The 16,557-nt window shown below is 44.1% G+C and overlaps 1 protein-coding gene across 2 annotated transcripts in view; it reads right to left on the bottom strand.

Moving 5' to 3' along the window:
• AATF (apoptosis antagonizing transcription factor) overlaps positions 1-15,333 on the bottom strand; it is a 102,179-nt gene extending 86,846 nt beyond the window's left edge. For both annotated transcript variants that reach the window (XM_020890055.2, XM_020890056.2), the window contains exons 1-4: positions 15,083-15,333; positions 13,892-14,083; positions 10,866-11,294; positions 10,004-10,141 (exon numbers count right to left, since the gene is read on the bottom strand). In XM_020890055.2, coding sequence (XP_020745714.2) covers positions 10,004-10,141; positions 10,866-11,294; positions 13,892-14,083; positions 15,083-15,173 — 850 coding nt within the window. In that variant the 5' untranslated portion in view covers positions 15,174-15,333. The remainder of the gene's footprint in view (positions 1-10,003; positions 10,142-10,865; positions 11,295-13,891; positions 14,084-15,082) is intronic.
• Positions 15,334-16,557: the final 1,224 nt, after the last annotated feature.

Genomic DNA, 16,557 nt, shown 5'->3' with positions numbered 1-16,557 from the left:
TCCCCTTACACACACGCCTTCAAGTTGCGAACTCTCAAAGATGCAAACGCGTGCTAGCCCCTGTATGCCAGCTTCTGTACTGTGCATGTGTGACGAGTCGGTTGTGTCGGACTCTTTACAACCCCGTGGACTGTAGCCCACCTGGCTCCTCCGTCCATGGGATTGGCCAGGCAAGAGTACTGCAGTGGGTTGCCATTTCCTCCTCCAGGGGATCTGCACAGCCCAGGGGTTAAACCTGAATCTCCTGGATCTCCCGCATGAGCAGGCGAGCTGCTTCACCACTGCGCCACCTGGGAAGTCCCTGTTGCACTGTTCTACTGTACTTTTCAAGGTACCATTCTATAAGATTAAATGTTTTCATTTTTATTTGTTTTTTACATATTATTTATGTGAAAAGTATTATAAACTTACTACAGTACAGTATTATACAGCCGACTGTGTCAGTTGGGTACCTAGGCTAAGTCTGTCGGAACCAAACTTGTACATGTGTAGGGGACTTACTGTACAGCCATACAAGAGAGCCAGAGAAGAGTTCCACCCTAGAAGAGCAAGGAAAGGAAGTCCGAAGAGGATCCAGCACACTGGTCCCAGAGAACAACCCACACAAACTGGGAAAGTGTAAGAGGACAGACGGCATGATTGGGGGGAAATGACTGAGATGATAAAACCAGGCTCTAAGCGGGGGAAAAAGGAAATATAGAGACACAGAGAAAAAATGATATAATAAACAGTTCAAATGTGAAGTAAACTAAAATACAGCATGATTTAAAGCACTTGATGGAGGCTTATAAAAGATCTACTTGAACTACAAACTTGTGCCAAACTAGGAACATTCTCGTTTGCATAGCTTGGGAGGCAGGCCCCTAAACACACAGGAAGTGATGTTGCAGTTCTTTCCCACCCTGGTGTTATACCCTTATTTACAGGATAGTAACACATTGTAACAGAGAAGGCAATGGCACCCCACTCCAGTACTCTTGCCTGGAAAATCCCGTGATGGAGGAGCCTGGTAGGCTGCAGTCCATGGGGTCGCTAAGAGTCGGATACGACTAAGCGACTTCCCTTTCACTTTTCACTTTCACTCACTGAAGAAGGAAATGGCAACCCACTCCAGTGTTCTTGCCTGGAGAATCTCAGAGATGGAGGAGCCTGGTGGGCTGACATCTATGGGGTCACAGAGTCGGACACGACTGAAGTGACTTAGCAGCAGCAGCAGCAACACATTGTAAATGCTTCTTAATGGGGAAAAAAGGCAAATGCTGGTTCTTTTCAATTCCTAGGTTCAACATATGGGTTGTGGTGGTTTAGTCACTAAGTTGTGTCAGACTCTTGCGACTCCAGGACTGTAGCCTGCTGGGCTCCTCTGTCCATGGAATTCTCCAGGCAAGAATACTGGAGTGGGTTGCCATTTCCTTCTCCACGGGATCTTCTGCAGCGAGTGGGGCCACGCTCTAGTTGTGGGCTTCTCACTGCAGTGGCTTCTCTTGCTATGGAGTATGGGCTTAGTAAGTGTGGCATATGGGCTTAGTTGCCCTGCAGCATGTGGAATCTGTCTGGACCAGGGATCGAACCCCTGACCCCTGCATTAGCAGGTGGATTCTTAACCACTGGGCCACCAGGGAAGTGCTGCATCATTCTTACCAATATACAAACATGCTGTTATTCCTCCCATCTCAAAAACTCCACATTCTTCTCCCTCCAATGTCCAATTTCTCTGCTCCCCTCTAAAGTTACATTCCTAGAAACAATTGTCTATACTCACTATCTCAGATTCCTTTTTCCCATCCTCTCACAAACACATCCCAGTCAAGCCTGTATCCCTCCATCCCCACCAAAACTGCTCATCAAGGTCACAGATGGCCACTGTGTTGCTAAATAAAGTGGTCAACACTCAATCTTCATCTTAACCTGTCAGTAGCATTCTAATCTTTCATACCAAAGGATAAAGAAATCAAGAAATAGATATAAACAAGTTATTTAATATTACAAAAGGAAAATGAAATAGAATGAGACTGAACACAAGGCAAAGGACTGTTGTCTTCCTGAATGTTTCTGTTTATCATATTCATGTATAATTTTAACCAGAAGATTTGAGCATAGGTGTTAGGGACTTCCCTGGTGGTCCCTTCCAATGCAGGGGGTGTGGGTTCTATCCCTGGTCAGGGAGCTAAGATTCCACATGCATCACAACCAAAAAAACCAAAACATTAAACAATAGCAATGTTGTAACAAGTTCAATGAAGATTTTTTAAATGGTCCATATTAAAAAAAAAAAAGAATAGATATTGGGACATAAATAACAATAACAGAGTAGTATCTTATGCAGTGGCCGGGTTCTAAAGTCTGAGCACATATATTCGAAATGGATAACCAACAAAGACCTTGTGTTCAGCACAGGGAACTCTGCTCAGTGTTACGTGCCAGCCTGGATGGGAAGGGTGTTTTCGGGAGAATGGATACATGTATATGTATGGCCGAGTCCCTTCCCTGTTCACCTGAAACTATCATAACATTGTCAATCAGCTCTATCCAAATACAAAATAAAAAGTTTAAAGTTTGAAAATAAATAAAGAACAAGAAAGTCTGAGCATAAAGTCAAAATCAAGTTCTCACAAAACAACTTTACAAATCCCTAAAACTGCCCAGGAAGTACACCACCACAGTCTCTCTGCAAGTTCAACATGGTTGGTTTCTCCCCTCCAACACGACAGCCGCTTCGTCCATTAAACACAGGATGATTACATTTGGGGACCACGCTGGACGAAGCCTGCAGGCTGCAACTGTAAACACTAGGCTCACAGTCTGTCTGACGAGATGCTCACAGGAGAGGTACCGGAACAAAGAATAACTGTAGGGGCCAAAGACTCCACCTGCCACCCACGCTTCCTCCAGGGCACTAAGATAGCTAGAAGAACCACAGGCACTACTTAAGCGGCTCCTCTCTCCCTTTTTCTTCTGGTCAGGCAAATATGGTTAAAGGTGAGTTCATGAAATGTCCATACGAAGAGGCTGAGACCTACACGGACATGTCCAACTTCACCGTGAATCCAGTGGATGAGGGGACTCTACTGCATATGTTACATTACTGCCACTACTACGACTTCTACTAACTACTACCACCAACACTACTACGTCTACTACTACTAGTTTGGGTTGCTTCCTTATCTAAATACTCATCACTATTAAAGACTGTTTCTAGGGTTGAAGACAACCCTAATTCCCAAGAAACCCACAACAATAAAACAAATGTTCTGACCAGCTTGGCTGCAGCAGTTTTTCAAGCTTCCATAGCTCCATAAGCATGAAGGGCTCATCTTTTCAGGGTGGGTGGAATCATGGTGTAAGAATCTGACACTCTGCCTGGTTTCTGACTTGGTCACTTTGGAAAAGCACTAGCTCTGGTGACCCCACTTGACTCTCTACATAGTATAAATGTCTAATGAACCACATTGGACAAATTAGGGAGTAGCTTAATAGGGACCAAAAGTCTTCCTATGTAGAACTCATTCCCTAAAAAACACACCAAACACAGCATAGATTTCAAAGCTAGGTCAACAGGTACTGTGTAAATATCAAACAGAAAGTTATCAAGAAATGACTGCCTTCATTTCTCACCTAGAGTTTAGGAAAAATAAGAGGATCAATAATACTCTGGTGGCAGGGCTAGAGGAAAACAACTGTTACAGATGAAAAGTTAAATGGTTACAATTCTTCTGAAGGCCAGTTTGGCAGAATCTTCCAAAAGCCTAAAAAAGAAACAGAAGTACAATCCCTCTGTCCCAGCAATCCAATTTACAGGAATGCAGACCTATGCTGCCTAATACTGTATTCATTCGTCACATCTGGCTACTGAGCACTCAAAATGGGTTAGTCCAAATCAAGATGAGCTGTAAATGCAGAATACACTTTGAATTTCAAAGATCTGACATAAAAAATATATATATATGTAAGATATCTATCTCATTAATATTTATATATTGACTATATGTTAAACTTACACTTTTAATATACTCCATTAAACAAAATATGCTGCAAAAATTAATTTTACCTGTCTCTTTTCACTCTTTTTTAAAATTTGATTACTAGGAAATTTGAAATTATGTATGTGACTGGCACTATATTTATATTGGACAGTACTACTTTTAAACAAAATGCACAAATATGTATGTACAAGGGTGTTTATCAAAGCATGCTTTATCAAAGTGAAAGACTAAAATAAACCTGAGCATCCATCAATATGGATTTGCTAAGTAAACTGCAATAAATCTATTAAATGGAATATTCTATAGCCATTGAAAATGCTGATATACATCTAAATACAGTGACATGAAATAATATATTATGTAGAAAAAATAAGCTTATAAAATAGTACATAAGATTTTATGTTTGTTTTTTAAAAGTGTGTGTGTATGTGTGTGTAAGCACAGAAAAAGGTTTGAAAGGATATACATCAAAATGACAACCATGGTTATCTCTGGGTGGTAAGATCACTGGTAATCCTTATTTTCTTCTTTATGCTTTTAAGTATTTTCTGAATTTTTGAAGTAGGCATGACATAATTATATAATTAGAACAATAAAGCTATTTTTTAAAAAATGATAGCCATCAGCTGAAACAAAAAGATCAATCTTCCTCACGCCAGCTTGGCTAGATGAAGTCTGGGGTAATAAGGGTCCTTAATCCTACCCAGCACTACACTTGGAGAAGCTTAAGGGTGCCTTCATCCTAAGCAATACTTAAACCCATCCCAAGTAATTAAGAGTATTTCAGGGTTCTACAGATCATTCATGAGAACTCTGCCATGAACCCATAAAGTGTTAATTGAGAGAACACTGAAATAGATGTTCATGGATTTGTCACCTAAGGCAACAAAGTAATTAACAAAGGGGGAATTTCGCTGACAATACTGGTTGCCTATGGGACAAGGAACTGGGTGGCAGGGGTATGGGGTGGAAAGGACGATTTTCTCTATAGCGTCATTAGTGTCTTTTGAATTTTGAGCCATGTGAATGCAGTACCTACTTAAAAATAAAGAAAATTTATAAAAACCAAAACAGAAACCATATTTATCAAGATTCCAACTGCCATGACTTACTCAAAATTTTAAAAGTTGTTCTTTAAGGTGTCTATTAGTGCTGTGGTCAAATTGGTATTAAAATATTTAGTCTATTCAAGTCAAAATAGTTGAGGGGCCCAGGGAAGGGCCACAGAGAGATATGAGGGTGAATGTGAACTAGAAGATGGTAAGAATGGGAACTGGGAGGATAGGGCAGAGCAGGGCAAAGAAAATTTAATTTACTAATTGCAGAATTTGTTGTCACACTCTTAAGCAAGTGAAAAAAAAAACTCAACATTTCCTCTATATTTGTATCACCTTATACTGTGTTCTTGGGGGGGCTTTTGCTTACAGGAAATATCAAAATGTCAACCATTGTTTCTATTAAAGGTCTTTAATGATATTGCATTTTGGACCTGTAATGAAACATGCTGCTCATTGCAGTTTGTAATGCATCTCATTAAATACATTAATAACATGCATTTCGCTAAAAGGTCAACTTATTACAGCTGAAGTTTGGCTCTCCTGTAATCACTTCATCTAAAGCTACAGTGCAAACTCTGGAAAAGACAGGAGAGAGCCTGTTAACAGGAATGCTCTCTCAGTTCCCCCTCCATCCAAACCAGCTGTGCCTAAGAAATAACTGTTAGCGTTTTTGTGTGGGATAATGGTATTGCGATTTTTAAAAAAATCCTTTACTCTCAGAGATCCATGCTGAATCCCTGATAAAATGATAGGCTGTATGGTATTTGCTTCAAAATAAAGCAGAAGTAGGAGAAAAGTTGGTTTAAGCAGATGAAATAGATGGGCCATGAGTTGATAACTGCTTAACTGGTAGTGGTATATAGGTTCACAGTACATACAACTCTCTCTACTTTTATATAGGTTTGATATATTCCATAATGAAACTTTTAGATATACTCATGCTGGGGGTTTCCTTAAGTACCTTGCCTTCTTCTTTATACACTGTTGTCAGCAACATAAAGGAACCATCTCCTAATGCAACAGACAGAAGTTTCTAAAAGAAAATCTGAGAGAAAAAGCTCACCTCTTTAGAGAAATGGTTCTGTGCATGGAAAATCTCTTAATTTTGCTATGGTTACTTCATGACTTACCACTTATGCAACTACAAAAATATCCCAAAAAAAACCTCTGAAATTATTCAACAGCAAGAGTTATAATCACTAACATGTAATACCAGCATGATGGGGGACCAAGAGCGCTGGGGAAGAAAGGAGAGATTTGCTTAGTTTCTGAAAAGTAGAGTTTAAGGTGCTTAGGGTACAAAGGCACACTGCTCAAGACTTGACTGTGGCTTAAATACAGCTGGAAGTCTGCTCTGTTTTAGAGAATGTTGTTAAGACCATGAGAGTAAATGACAGTGCCATGAAGAGAATATGTCAAGAAAACACAGCCTGAGCAGAGGATCCTAAATGCAGTGATACTGACACTGAGAGGATAAAAGAGAGGCTGAGATGAGAAGGGATCAGAAACACAGGAGAAGCCACACATCACATGTGGGAGCACCAAAACCAAAGAGAAATAATTTCAAAGAAAGGGTGAATGCTCCAGGGAGGTAGTAACTGGGCTTGGCAATAAAGAAATCTCTGATCACCTTTCATAAGTCATAATAGGCCAAGGCTGAATTGTAAGTATCACAGTAGAATAGAATAGTACCCATTTTCAAGAACAAATGGTTCATTTAAAGTATATAAAGGGGACTTTCCTGGTGGTCCAGTGGCTAAGACTCCTCGCTCCCAATGCAGGGGGCCTGGGTTCAATCCCTGATCAGGAAACTAAGATCCCACATGCTTCAACTAAGACCTGGCACAGCCAAATAAATAAATAAAACTAGAAAAAATAAATTGTATGGGGAATTTGAATACTAGTAAAAAGTCAAAAAACACTGAAGGGACTTCCCTGGTGGTCCAGTGAATCTGCCTGGCAATGCAGGGGACACGGGTTTGATCCCTGGTCAGGGAACCAGGATCCCACATGTCACAGAGGAGCTGGGCCCATGCACTGCAACTGCTGAGCCCCCATGCCAAAAGTCGGCGCACTGCAAGGAAAGACCCTGTGCACTGCGATTAAGGCCCAGGCAACCAAACACAGTAAAACAACACTGGGACAACAGGGATGACGGTGAGTTACCCTGATGACCACTATCCAGGGGGCAGAACACTGCCAGACGGCTCCTTCCGCAGAAAAAGAGAATACGTGTACCTAACGTTCGTGGTGTGCGGTGTGCCAGGCACCGTGCTAATGCTTCACATCGATCACGTTCTTTAATCCTCACAATCATACTACCCCATCTGACTGTGAAGTTAAGTAACTTGCTCAAGGTCACTCAGCTAATCCACTGCTGAGATGGAATCTAAACCCAGGCAGTCTGACCTTACTGGAAGAGCAACCAAACTGAAGAGAGATTTAATTGAAGAAAATAAGTTCCAGTGTTTGTTTTGGGGTCAGTACAAATTCAGCAAATGTTCCACACCAGCTATATATATAGGTAAAACACACTATAAATTGTTCATCCAGAGTAACATAACCAAGAAGTTTTTCTTAAACTCTGTTTACCGAGATAGGGAAACACACAAATATTATATAATCATAAAGGTAAAAACAAAAATTAGCTACTCTTCAGATGCATAGAAATTCTGGTAATTAGAAAACTCTCCTAGATAACTAATAAGCACCTACTGTGGAACACAGGGAACTCTAATCAATACTCCATAATATATGGGAAAAGAATCTAAAAAAGAGTGGATATATGTCTATGTATAACTGATTCATTTTGCTGTAACATGAAACTGACACAACAGTGTAAATCAACTATACTCTAATAAAAGTTAAAAAAACACTCTCCACCCTCCCATCTTAGACTATGTGATTCCAAACAAACATTCCTTTCTTCTCCCTTTTCCTCTGCAACCCATTCAGTCAGGTTGAGGGATATCTGTCAAATTAACTAGAATGCACCAGTGAGGCAAAGAAGCAACTGGTTAAGTAGGAAAAGAGACATTAAAAAGACTTGAACTGTTGCAAAAATAAAAGTTACATAACAGTGAAATAGCTAAAGAAATGAAACTGCATCCAAGAGTAAGAATGTGTCCCTTAAACCAAGCACTGACTAACCCTTAAAATACCTACATTTTGAGATAAATCCCAAAATGGGGGATGGGGGGAGGGTTGGCTCAAGCCAGAAGAGTAATGAGTAACAAAATGGAAAAAGCTTCATTACGAAACATTGAAGACATTTTATCTAGAGCAGTTGAGGTCTCCTTCCAAATTTCCATATAGGAAATTAGGGCACTAGGGCATTAAAAATAGCAGAGAAATGCTCCAAAAACCTCAAAAATGCTGGAAACCATCAAGCTATCATTTATTTGAGGGAGGAGGGGAGGAAGAGTTGGGAAGCCGCTTACAAAAGACCCACCCTCACAGTATCTGCAGGTTCCTGACTTCAAGTGTGGCAGGACACACAATCTAAAGACTGGCCACTTAGAAGTCATTCCCCACTAAACAAGGTAGTCCCCTCCGAGAAAGATTCACAGGACTCCCTACCCTAGAAATCCTACACTTTTATCTGGAACGGTTTAAAGTGATTCTACCAAGAGGCAGACACCAAATCAGATGTCCTCCTCAGGAACCTTCTCATTCAAACTCCTTGATATTATAAAAACAAGCTTGAAAGAGCAAATGACAACAGTAAGCCTCAAGACTTCCCTGGTGGCCCTGTGGCTCAGACCCTGTACTCCCAATGCAGGGGGCCCAGGTTCAATCCCTGGTCAGGGAACTAGATTTCACATGCCACAACTAATAGTTCGCATGCCCCAAGTAAAGATCTTACATGCCACTACCAAAAATCCTGCATGCCACAACTAAGACCCAGCACAGCCAAATAAATCAATATTAAAAAAAAAAAAAAACCCACTAAGTCTCAGCCTGCAAACAAGGGATGGCAACCCCAGCACCCCGCCCCTCCCTCAGCCCCAGTCCTCAGTGCCGCTGGGCACACAGGCACAGAGCAGGCGGCTCCTAGATCCGAAGGCAGAAGGGCAGGAGGAGTCTGTCTCTGCTAGGCGGGATCCAGCTATGTAACTATGGGTGACTCTCTCTGAGCTTTGGTTCTCTCATCTGGAAAATAATTACTAAATTCTTTTTCTTTCCTAAAATTCTGGGACTTCACAGACCAGCAGTTCTCCTTCATAACATTTTCCTCCTCCTGCGGTCCTCACCTTCTCCTCACTCTATGCAACTCAGAGGAAGACAGAAGTAAGGTCATCTCTGTATGTTGTTCTAGAAACTGCCCAACAAAGCAAGGCATCCTTTAAGCACATGATATACAACTTAAACCAACTGAGTTTAGTCATTTACTGTCTCCCTTTCATTTTATACCAGCGGGTTCTCTCTGAGCATTAAAAGAGTAACTCAGGGACTTCCCTCAAGGTTTGGTGGCTAAGACTCCGTACTCCCAGTGCAGGGTCCCCAGGTCCGAGCCCTGGTCAGGGAACTGGATCCCACAGGCTGCAGCCAAGAGTTCTCACGCCACTACTAAAGAACCCAGCATGGTGCAACAAAGATCAAAGATCCTGCATGTCCCAACTAAGACCCAGCACGGTCAAATAAATAAATATTTAGAAAAACAAAAAACCTAAAGATTTTAAAATAAAATTTTTAAAAAGTAACTCAAAACCAAGGGGAGGGGGAGGGCATGTGAGATCAGGGGTAGAAATAAGAATAGATAGAACTCCATCTGTCTTGATCAAAGTTGCCTTAATTTGACAAAAGGGTTATACTGCCATCTCTTTTAAGTTAAAAATGACTATCTTCTATCATCACTAAAGCCAAGTCTTCTCAACTCCGTGGTGCTGTGAATACAATCCCAGTAGATCCCAATGAACCCCCGGGGTTCTGAGCATTCCAGTGCAGTGTGAGTACTCTTACTGTTTTTCAGGGCGCTGGCAAATTCTGGGCCACCTTTGTCCTTGAAGACAGGGAAAACATCTGGTTGAGGAAGTTGATTGGTGGTCAGCAGAGCCTTTTGTAACTTTATCCTTCCTTCCAAGAGCTGGTCCCACAGTGCTGAGACAGAAAATAGAATTGCATTTCTCAGTTATAAAATCTTCCTGAGGTGAGGAGTAGGGGAGGGGCCGGAAATCAAAACAGCCTCTAAGCAGCACGGCTTTACCACAGTGTCATGCCATGGGACGCTCTATTTATTACAGGAAATAAATCCAATATCTGGACGCAAGAGATATCTGGATAAATCCAGTATCTTGACTTGCTACATGAGAGAAAGGATGCTACAACCCAACAAGAGAAGATGCTCTCCTCCTCAACCTTCCTCAGCTGCCCGAAGTACTAGGGCAGAGCCAGTGAAGCAGGTGAGGGTAGCAGGGGTGGGCCAAGCACAGGGGAATGGTGCTGTAGGCCTCTAGGTAAGTGAGGCACGTCACCAATGAACTGGCAGGACACAAGACACAGGAGAGAGCAAGGGCTTCCCTAGCGGCGCAGATGGTAAAGAATCTGCCTGCAGAGCAGGAGACGTGGGTTGGATCCCTGGGTCGGGAAGATCCCCTGGAGAAGGAAACAGCTACCCACTCCAGTATTCTTGCCTGGAGAATCCCATGGACAGAGGGGCCTGGCGGGCTATGGTCAATAGGGTCGCAAAGAGTTGGACACGACTGAGTGACTTACACACACACACACACATACACGGGAGACAGCAAACTGCCTAAAACAGACAAACAAAATGGAGAGCAAATGCAGACACTCTGAAAAATAAGCAAACAGCATACATACAAACCTATCTGATTCTTCACAGCTCGGCCTTTCTCCACCTCCTCAGAAACTTTGGCCTCAGAGAAGGTCATTACCACCCCGTCGTCCTCACTGGCCCTGTCTTCGGCCTTGTCTTCCTCACTCACATCTTCAAAGTCTTCCTCACCTTCCCCTTCTTCCAAACCACTCTCCTCCTCATCGTCCTCTTCCTCCTCACTGCTACCAAGGTCGTCCATCCCCTCAGTAAATTTTTCAAAGTCACTGATGCTCTGGACACTGAAGCCCGACGATGTCCATGAGTGGCTCCCACTCCTCTTCTTCCAGGTCAGGCTGCTGTCCCCCTCGTCCCCGCCCTCCTGATCCTCAGCACTCATGGCTTCCTCATCGGACTCCTCCGGGCCCAGGTCCTCTGAATCTCCATCTGCAGACCCGTCCTCATCAGATATTTCTTTATCTAAACAAGGGAGGAAAAAGGAAAAACTTGAAATAAATACTTGGCCATCTCTTTCAATTCACCTAAAGGATTATGGCACCTGTCCAAAAAAAAAACAAGTATTATCGTACTCAATGCAACTCAATAGCGCAATCCCTATCACACTAGTGATGCTTATTATTAAATACTTATTAAGCACCTATTATGAACCAGCCTTGGATAAAAACTAGAGACTGACAAATAGAATGTAGTATCTGTGGGGAGGGGTTCACAGTCTGCTAGGAGTGGTAGATACACACAACCAACAACCACACTGCAGGGTCGTTAGTACAGTGAGAGATGGCTTCAGGTGAAAGATACGTTATAGCTTTACTTATTAAGCATAAATAGCAGCTCATCAGACAGAGAAAAGGGAAGGAAAGGAAAAGCAGCAGAGACAAAGGTCCAGCACACAAAAGTGTACTGAGGGAATTTCACGGGGATCCACTGCTTGCAAGTCTGCCTGCCAATGCAGGGGACAAGCGTTCGATCCCTGGTTCAGAAGATTCCACATGCTGTTTGGTGCAAGAGGGCAACTAAGCCTGTGTGCCACAACTACTGAAGCCCGTGCACTGGAGAGCTTGCTCTGCAACTAGAGATGCCACCACAATGAGAAGTCCATGCACAGCAACTAAAGAAAGCCTACACGAAGCAGCATGGACCCAGCACAGCCAAAAATAAATAAATTAAAAAAAAAAAAGTACACTGAGGTGCAAAATGCTGGGTTATGAGCCCAGAGAGTTATTCAAGGTTTTTTTTTTTTTTTAATTTTAGGCCATGCCATGCAGCATGCAGGGCTTCACAGGTAGTGTTAGTGGTAAAGAACCTGCCAGCCAAATGCAGGAGAGGTAAAAGACATGGGTATGATCCCTGGGTTGGGAAGATCCCCTGGAGGACATGGCAACCCACTTCAGTATTCTTGACTGGAGAATCCCACGGGAAGAGAAAGCTACAGTCTATAGAGTCGCACAGAATCAGACACAACTAAAGCAACTTAGCACAAACGCATGCAGTATGCTAGTTCCCTGACCAGAGATCCAACCCGTGCCCCCTGCAACAGCAGTGCAAAGTCTTAACCACTGGACCTCCAGAGAAGTCCCACCAGGAGGGGTTTTGTCTTCCATGGGAAGGTGTCTAAACCTGATCCTTCAGTAAACAGAATGTTAGTTATGGCTTCTGATTTTACTTATAGAAAAATCTGAATTATATTATAGAAATTATAGAAAAAATTACTTTTACTTCTGATACTTACAGGTCTTTATGTGTCATCATTGATCATCCAATCTCTTCCAGTGCAGGACACAAAGGTCCCACATATGGGAAGCATAACTGCACAGGGGCCTGTTACCAACAACTTTCTTCATAAAACAAAGATTTTATGAAAACATAATAGGTCTTAAGTATTTCTTTAAGTGAATATCAGATATACTTTAATATATAGACTCAAGACACAGAAGACTGTCAAAACTATACAGTTCCAAACAATAAAGAGAAATAATTCTTTAAGTTCTTTACATGTATGATAGTAGTTTAAAGTATAGAACTTAGACTGTCTTATTTGAGTTCTGGGCTGCACTTACTAGATATACAACCTTGCGCAAGTTACATAACAAATACGCCCCTCAACTTCCTTATCTGCAAAATGGGGATAAACAGTAGCAACCTCACAGGGCTGCTGGGAAGATTAAACAAGATGATCGTGTACCCAGAACTGTTTCAAGGCCTAAATCAGGGATATCAGAGCATGACTGATTATTTCTTTCACATTATCTGTGGGTTCTCAACATGGCCCCTCTGACTTCTCTACAGGAAAACAAATAGCATCCACTCACGAATCACCATATCCAGCCCCCTTCTTCCACTCAGAGAAACTCACAATCTTTAAAACTATAAGCCCACATCCTCCTAAATCTTGCAGGGAACATGGAAGGGTTATGAAAATTTTACAATGGCAAAGAAATGAGCGTCACAAATTAATATTATCCAGTGACCCAATGCAAGACTTGACAAACCAAAGGAAAATCTATGAGTAGCATGCTCATCAGACACAATGCTTTTTCCAAGACATCTATGTGTGCACGTGTGCTAAGTTGCTTTAGTCATGTCCGACTCTGTGTGACTCCATGGACTACACACAGCCTGTCAGCCTCCTCATTCCACTGGATTCTCCAGGCAAGAATACTGGAGTGGGCTGTCATGCCCTTCTCCAGGGATCTTCCTGATCCAGGAATCAAACCCACACCTCTTACATCTCCTGCATTGGCAGGCGGATTCTTTACTACTAGCGCCACCTGGGAAGCCCAACACACAGCCCTCTCCAAAATCTGAATCTAGAAGGCCTTCTCTTGTCATTCCATTTCAGGGTGAACCATTAGTGTAAACATTAGGAATAGAGCAACTTAATAGCTCTAGGCTTTAGATTCCTTACAAAGTGAAATTAAGTACTTCAGAGGGCCATTTCTAATGCCAAATCAATGACAGTAAGTGGGGCGTCCAGACTGGCTGTGCAGAGATCACCAAAAAAAAAAAAGATTTTAATCCCCCAAAATTAGGAAAGACATGCAAATAGGTCTACTCACCAGATGAGCCTGACAGAGGCTGCTCCCACTGGTCTTCCTTCCAAGCTTTTCTAGACGTGGTCTTGCCAGAATATCTCTTGTCTGTGTCCAAGAGGGAGGCTGATGCCAGCTTTCGAATGCTACCCACCGCCTGATAATCACCTTCCCCATCTTCCCCTTCGTCAAACCTGTCAATCACTTTGGCAGCAGTGGCTGTCGGGGGAGGGGAAAAAGTAATCAGAACCTCCTGGTTAGAACCAACTTTAAGGGCAACCCTGTTCAACCCTTTAAATTCATGCTTGAACGTCCTCTGCAAAATCCCCACCAACTTCTGAGAACAGGGACCTCACTATCTCCAGACCACTCACTACCTTGCTGCTGTTCCTGAACAGAAAGCTGACTCTCTGCATCTACTAGAAAGATGTATTTCCAGGCCTTGAAACATAGAAAACAGTCTAAATTCCTCCTCCACAAGCGACAGTCACTCAGATATTTCGTCAGCCATCATCATGTTGTATCCTGCTCCAGCCCATCCCTCGGGAGTTTTCTTTGCTTATCCAGGCTAAACAACCTCAGTTCCTTCAACTGATTATTCCTAAGAAACGGTCCAGCACTCACATTTATCCCTCTGTATTCTCCCTTCCTCACACTTCTCGGACTCAAGCCTAAAGCAGGATTACTCTCAACTAGACGTTGAACAGCAGCTTACAGAAAGGCAGCCTTATTCGTCAACCACTAAGCAAGCGTGTTGAGGCCTGAAAAGGCTTAAGGGGCACCACGAACGCCTACTTCTTCCTTCAATCCTCCAAGTAAGTTATGAGAGGTAGGCAGTTTGGTTTTTTTTTCAAAGAATTAAACTTCCTTCTCCTCATTTCTAATGCGATGCCAGTAAGGGCATCCAGAAAGATGACTACCAATCCGAGGCCAACCTGGCTGTCCGCCACAGCCCTGGATCAAGTTAACCCAAATCTGTGCTCCGGGAGCCCCGCCCACCCGAGCACCAAGTCCAGAAAGCAAGTCAGGAGAATCCCGACGCTCTCCTCCCTGAGTACCGGTGGGCCCGCTTTCCGGGAAGGAGTTTTCCTCCGCCCAGGGGGAAAAGAGGGTAGGCTGGGCGGCAAGGCCCCGCTGCCGGCCCCTCACGCGCCGCCCAAGTCCTCCCGGGGCCGGGCCCGCCGCTCCGCACGTGGCCTTGCCCCCGTCAGGCCTCACCCTCCTCCGGCTCGGCCTCAGGATCCGCTTCGCGCGGTCGCGGGTTCAACAACTGCTCCAGCTGCAGCGCCAGAGACTGCGGTCCCGCCATGGTCACCAAGGCCTCGCCCCGCGCCGCGCTCGTGAACGTTGCTCTCCCCCTGCCAAGTCCTCTCTCCTGAGAGACGGATCCCCGCGCACCGTCAGGGAAGCACCGAGTGGCGCGCCCGGTTTCGGGTCGCCAACTTCCGGGAGGCTCCCGGGAGGGGGCGGGGCTTGCGTCACTACGGGCGTTGCTAGGACGGAGGCGCACGCGCCCGGAAGGCTGACGCGTGTGCGTGTGCGTGTGCGCCTGCGCCGAGGGGCGGGGGGGGAGGGGAGGGGTTGGGCCGCGCGGGAGCGCGCAAGGGCACGTGGCTGCCGCTGGCCCAGAGCCGAGACTCTGTGAAGCGCGGCTCGCGTCCTCTTGCGTAAAGTATGCCTCGAGGTTTGTCCGAGATTTACTTGGGAATAAAGTGTAGTGTAGCCATGACCTGCGTGACTGATTTGGAAAACAGAAGGAGTAAAGGGTAAGCGTCTCGAGCCTCACGTGTACTTTAGGGCAAGCACAGACTGGGATCCAGAGCAGGTTTGGCATTTCACAATTTGAAGGAGTCTGGGGCTCGGCACACGCCTCTGGCCCAGCGGTAGTCCTGATTTGGAAATCCTACGTAAGGGATGGGCAGGTGTTAAGTGTGCGGTGGACTGCTGGCATCTTTATTAATAGGAATAATTATTACAGAAAGTGCTATGGCTGTGCATAAATAAAGATCGATTCTATAACAAGTAGCCTTGTCTGTGCAGGGAAAAGGGGGCGGCGTGAGGATTACTCTACTGCATACCCATCAGGATTGATAACCTTGCTATTCAAAGATAAGGGCATACACTTGAAACTGGTGCACAAATGGGGAAAAACTCAAGTCAACAGTTAGAGGGGCAGAGATGGATTCAAAATATAAAGACCAATAGGATCAATTTAACTGCACCCAGGTACATAGAAAAATACAGTCCGTTATATGCACTTGCCTTCATCATGCATTCCCTGACTGCCCGCTATGTGGCAGGCACTGCTAAATGAGATACAAAGATAGTAAGTTAGATTCTCCCCTGGTGGTGATCAGCGGAGGAGGGCAAACAAACATGTAAACAGAAGCTGCCAAAAGGGATCATCAGGGAAGAACAAAGTGGTCTCTCCTTATAGTGTCTGTTTGAGGTCACCTGTAAAGACCTTGAAGCTCCTAAACAGAAACTGCCTCAAATGGATCCAGAAAACAGGGTTTGGGGTGGCCTCCTGCCCTTCCTGGAAGCAGCCCAGGCCATTTGGATCCCACAGCTGAACAGCTTGGGGAGCCCCCAATTCTCCAGTGTCTTCCATGTAACCCAAGGGAAGTGTGGGTCCCTAACTTCCCTGGTCTTCATATGCCACCATCGTCAAGAGCAATGAAAGACCACTTGTC

This window comes from Odocoileus virginianus, chromosome 17 (assembly GCF_023699985.2).
Source record: "Odocoileus virginianus isolate 20LAN1187 ecotype Illinois chromosome 17, Ovbor_1.2, whole genome shotgun sequence".
NCBI lineage: Eukaryota > Metazoa > Chordata > Mammalia > Artiodactyla > Cervidae > Odocoileus > Odocoileus virginianus.
This window is presented reverse-complemented; position numbering and strand designations above follow the sequence as displayed.